We start from the raw sequence: 6,000 nt of genomic DNA on the forward strand, positions 1-6,000 counted from the left end.
TGCCTTAATGTACATTTTTTTTTTCTGTCAACAATATTTATCTTTAGGTTTCCACAAGTTGCATGTGAAAAGTATTTGTTCCTTTCTTTGGTGTATACCTAACGTCAAGATCAAAATAATTGAGAATCTGTACCATTCACATAACTGAAGTCTTTCTGTTGCTCATTGCATTTTTCTTTTCTTTTCATGGCAGGTAAATATATTTGAACTTCTCACATCTGCTTGCAAGGAGTCTGAGTGGAGCCAAAAGTCTGAGGCACAGTTTGGATTTATTTATCTTGAGGAGAACACAAATGGTTTCTTCACACACTCTTGTGTGACGACATGGGTAGAACAGCTTCAAAAACATTCTGTACCTATCCTCGAAGCTTCAGGCACAGGAAGGAGGGGTGAACCACTTTCCAACTGGATCTGTTTTTGTTGTGTGTGTTTATTCTTGTTTTGTTTCTTTCCCCTATGGGGGAATTCACCACTTAATATAAATACAAGCCAAAGACCCACTATGGCTTCTGTCCGAAGACATTACATGAAAACATTTAATTACAGGAAACATTCCACTGGTAAAGCAAAAATCAATATCCCTCTAGGTAACTCTTAAATCAATGAAAGATATCTTCCCTCATCTATTTTCTCCCAGGAAACTTTCATGTAAAAATAATTAGGTTCCTGCCACATGGTCTGCAGCCAACTCCTCTGAGCTGTCTGTGCAGGAGAAGATAACATCCAGATGGTCGTGGAGTGATCCTTGGATATTAGATGGACTCTTCCAGTAACATCCTGCCAATAAAATCCACTCCATGTCGAAAGACCAGGAAAACCTTGTACCTCACATTAGACTGATTCATTCTTCTCAGCTACTTATAGGAAATATTGCACTAGTATTTACCCGGTCTTATGAAAAATTCACTGAATTGTGCAATGAAATTTAATATTTGTACATTTGTGTTCTATGCAAATTCCTGAGGTATCTATATCATAGCGATTGATTCTCTCCAATGCTTGCTATACTGTGGCAGGCATTGTGACAGTTGCATGGTCATTCCCAGTTAGAGAAGACATTTGTGCCAAAGACAGAATATAGGAAATATCACCAAAGAAATGTTGGTGTCTGGTAGTCTCTGTTCCAAAGAAATATGTATCATTCTGATGACGGACTTGTACAGAGGGGTTCAGGATAGCATTTGTTGGGCCACTGTTCTGTTTTCACATTGTGTAACACCAATGACAAATCCGATGGCATGATCAAGCAGATTTTTTAGAATGGATAAAAGCAGACCTCTGTTATCTATGTGGGACTGGTCACTTCTGATATTTTTTTTTATCCCAGTGAAATGGTCTGCTTTAAAATAAATGTAGAATGGCTTTTTTCTGGGACAGAAAGGAAGGCCCCTATTTTATTAGCCTTTCCTCCTGAGTTTTTGACACAGATTTTTTTTATGCACGCCATCTATAAAATACCATTTAAAGTGTATCTGAGATGAACTGGGGAAAATTTTTACTTACCTGGGGCTTTCTCCAGCCCCATGTAGTCCATCAGCTCTCTCACCATCCTCCTGGTCCCCTTGGTTGTGCTGCTGTCAGCTCTGTACAGTCTGCTACTTGGCTCAGTCATAAACTAGTGCGCAAGCAACTCCCGATCATGCTCCCATAGCCGGGAGAATTCTGAACTTGGGGGCAGTTCATTAATACTGTAACTGTGCTTGTGCTGAATGCTCCTAACCATGGGAGCATGATGGAGGAGGCACTTCATAGGAGCACAGCGGATCAGACCGGAGGGACATCGAGGGAGCTGGACATCATCCCAGTCTACTTTGAGCCCCTAGCAACAAAAGAAATATTCAAGATAACTTTGACTTTTTGACAATGGCCTCAATTCACTAAACTTATCTCCTGTCTTTAATAACTCTTCTAGAGTTGTTACCATGGTGATAAGGCATGTAGTATTCAGGAAACATTTTACCTCAGGCAAGCCTAAAGTTAACTCTTCTGTCTTTAAATTAACTCTCCAATCCTTAAAATAACTCCAGAGTTAAAGACAGGCTGTTAATTAGCTGCATGTGAAAATAACTACAGAGGAGGTAAATTAACTACAGGAGAGGTAAATTAACTACAGGAGAGGTAACTTAAGGAATGAAGAGGTACGATAACACTCTCACGTGTGGAGGTAAGTTTTCTCTTGCCTTATCTCTAGCATGATCTTAGTGAATTGAGGCCTTTGTCTTTAGTACTTTTTCAATCAAGTACTGTAAAGTTTTGTCAGTGAGATTAAAAAATTATTTCCTGGGAGGAAAGTTAACTAAATAAGGGCCAAGTGTCCTTATTCAATTCATTTTTTTCTCCTAGGTGATATTTTCACACTTTATGAATAAAATGCCTTTTAAGCCACCAGCAACCAAGAAAATACTCAGAATAGTTTTGACAGTACTATTTCACCTACTTTTTGGTACTTTTTAAATTGCAGAATGCTGAAAAGTTATCTTAAAGATAAGATGAAAAAGTATCCCCTAGGAGAAAAAGTGGATTGAATAAGGGCCAAGGTGTCTGCAACTGTCAAAAGGTTCTCATGTGCAATCCGGCCATTTATTTAATTCCAGTAGGTTCCTGAATGTGCTGAAACATCAAGGATTGATAATTTACAAAGTACTACGTGTAGACATTTTAGTCTCTAAGGCCAATTGGCAACTTGAAAGCTACGGATCGTTCTTGCGTGGGTACTTTCTCGATTATAAGGACAAATGACTTTAACGGAAGTAGCATTCAAATAAGCTGAGCCCATCTATGGCAATAATATAAATGCAACGTGGAACTAGATGATGTCTTTTGAGTAAAAAGAAAGATAAGTAGATGCTGAATTCCTACAAAAATGCCATTATTGTCTTTCATATAAATCCTATTTCTTATATAGTATTTACGTAGGTAATTTGTAACTGACAAGGAAAACATTTTGCTTCAACAATAAGTGACTGCATAGCTAATTTATAATGGAGGTTTTTTTTTCAGTATCTATTTTTTCATGATTATCAATTGAAGCTGTTTTTATTTTATTGTACTTTTATTTCATTGAGGAGAAAGGAAGAATGTTTGAAAGGTCAGCAGAGCTAGTTATCTTTTCCAGCGTATTTAGTGTAGATCAGGTGTATAGCTTTTAATGTTCAAGGCACAGTTTTAGAGCCTTTTTTCTGGGCAAATGTAAATTGTCATTTGATCTATTTGTTAAAAATACATTCAATGTGATTTAATATTAAAGTGGGGCAGATAAAAGATAGATGGGCACCAGGTGCTTCCAACAGACGAACACTATGGATAGCCTACCACTGATGGTCGTGCTCACGTTCCACACATATGTAACATCCAGTAAGAACAACAGCCGGAGCACCAACTCATGCAATTTGGGTTTAATGGCAGTCACATAGGCATACAGGCAATCCAGCAAAGGTGATAGGGAGAGAGAGATACCGGCCTTACAGCCGTTTCACGGCAACTGCCGCTTCTTCAGAGACCAAAAGTATCACTGATACTTCTGGTCTCTGAAGAAGCGGCAGTTGCCGTGAAACGGCTGTAAGGCCGGTATCTCTCTCTCCCTATCACCTTTGCTGGATTGCCTGTATGCCTATGTGACTGCCATTAAACCCAAATTGCATGAGTTGGTGCTCCGGCTGTTGTTCTTACTGGATGATTTAATATTAAGCTAGGATACAGACTTGCCTCTGTTACTTGTAGTTTCCTTCACTGCTGTTCTTGGGATGGGGAGAAGCAGCACAATGCTTCCCAAATTTTTGTGAGCCTGCACAGTCTGGTGACAGCCAGCTTACTGTATCCCCTAAATATTGCTAGTTTCCTGGCTATATCGTGAGCAGTGCAGTGTGGTGGAATCCTTTAGAAAAATGAGAGGCATGCATTACATTACCAAACAATGTGCATGTTAATAGTTGCAGTAAAGCATACTTTTTATGTACTGTATGTTCCACTGCATGCATCGAAATCACATGCGTAATGCACGATGCAACCTTTCCCCTTAACGCAATGCCCCAATTTGAAACTAGTCTAATTGCTGCAGGGAACATTCCCACTTCAATTTTTTTCCTTCTGTTTTAGGTAAAGTGTGGGTGAAACGTCCCTTTTTCAAGTAATGTTTGTATAAATACATTCTTCATGGTGTGCAAGGCAGATGTTCCTTATGTTTGTGATTCTTAACCTCTTGCTGCAAACTGAACACATTAAAATCTCGAATCTCAGGCATGCTGTGCTCGTGCGTGCTACCACCACTCTGGGATTGGTGAAAGGGAACATGTGTTCCCTGAGCCAGTCATAGTGCCTGTAGGGGAAGGATCATGGCTTTTAGAAGGTAATGATCATTCCTGTAACAAACACTGTCTGTGTGCTCTGAACTCTGTTTAGAGCACACTGAATAACGTGTGTGGGGACACCTAGTGGTGAACAAAACATAAATGCACATTTTACAGTATATAAATGAAATAAAAATACATTACCCTTGTCTTCCCCCCCTCCCATGCCCCCCATAATTACCATAATAAAACACATCACTCCAAATATTCAGATGTCTGTGACATTTCACATATGTATAATAGAAATACACGCATAATCATGAAATCAATGAAAAGAGTGGGTTTTTTTCTGAATGCACTTGAAAATGAGGCCTAAACCTTTCATGAATATGATAAAAAGAATAAGTGGGACAACTGCAGAAATGGTACAAAAAGCCAGATAGGCCAAACTATAAACTGGTCAGGGAAAAACAAATCTGATAATGCTGTTGGCTTGAATTACAGAGAACACCATTGCAATAACTTAAACAAGGTCACTGTTTTTGTTTTTTAAATGTGAACAGACCCTGTGTATGTACAGCAAGGGTGGAAGAAAACAAATAAGGGTGCTGCTGGCAGAAGCGGGTCTGCTTCAGCTTGCACAATAGAGAGGGCTGCAGGGACAATATGCTTATGCGGGCATAATAGGAGGGCTGCAGGGACAATATGCTGCCACAATTAAAGAACTTCCCACGCTCACCATCGGACTTTGTTGGCTACCACTCCTTCTTGCAATTTGTAGTTGTAGTTTCCACACTCTGGCTCTCTCCTTGCTGCTCCGCTCTGCCTCCCCCCTTCGCTCATAGTTAGAGCAGGGCTACAAAACATGGCTGCCGATGTACACAAATGCGGACTACGTTAGCCATTTTCTTGTAGCCCTGCTCTAACTACAGTTGCAGAGTGGAGAAGCGAGGAGGGAGACACATACCCGAGGCTGCCGTGCCACATACATGTGCTGCGGCACACTGGTTGGAAAATTTACGGACTTTTAATATGGATTTTATGAGGGTATATTACTGTTATTTTAGCAAATAATAATAATAATTGATAGGGTCCACAAAACAGAAAAAGTACACCTTTATTTCCAAATAATATATTGTTGTTATACATTGTAGTAGGGACATAATTTAAATGTTGCGATAGCCAGGAAAAATGAGTAAATAAAATGTGTGGGTATTATCTATAGTAGCGTTGTTTAATTTAAGACTATATGAGATGAGAGTGTATTTTTTTCATTTTGTTCCTTGTTTTTCCCTAGAAAATAATGTAATTACTGATAATCCGTGGTAAAGTTAAGGCCAAACGAAAAGGAGGAGCACTGAAAGGTGAAAATTGTTGTTAGACGGAAGTGGTTAAAGTGAGTCTGAAGCTAAATTAAAAAATAAAATAAACAGATGCCTAAGGAGAGAGGGAAGGCTTTGCATCCTATAGAGCAGAGTTCCCCAAGCTTGTCCTCAAGGCCCACCAACAGTGCATGTTTTGCAGGAAACCACACACATGCACAGGTGAGGTGATTAGTGTCTCAGCAAAGCTGATTAACTACCTCTGTGGATCTCCACAAAACATGCACTGTTGGTGGGCCTTGAATACAGGGTTGGGGAACACTGCTAGAGCCTTTATGTTCCTCTCATGGTCCGCTCGTTCCAACGCTGTCTCCCCCCCCCCCCCCCCCCCC

General features: G+C 39.9%; 1 protein-coding gene across 1 annotated transcript in view; it reads left to right on the forward strand.

The window, feature by feature from the left end:
- Nucleotides 1-3,369, forward strand: part of LOC137563106 (membrane protein FAM174B-like) — a 110,189-nt gene extending 106,820 nt beyond the window's left edge. Inside the window, exon 3 of the mRNA XM_068275150.1 lies at nucleotides 194-3,369. Coding sequence (XP_068131251.1) covers nucleotides 194-197 — 4 coding nt within the window. The 3' untranslated portion in view covers nucleotides 198-3,369. The remainder of the gene's footprint in view (nucleotides 1-193) is intronic.
- The last annotated feature ends 2,631 nt before the right edge of the window (nucleotides 3,370-6,000 follow it).

This window comes from Hyperolius riggenbachi, chromosome 3, assembly GCF_040937935.1.
Source record: "Hyperolius riggenbachi isolate aHypRig1 chromosome 3, aHypRig1.pri, whole genome shotgun sequence".
NCBI lineage: Eukaryota > Metazoa > Chordata > Amphibia > Anura > Hyperoliidae > Hyperolius > Hyperolius riggenbachi.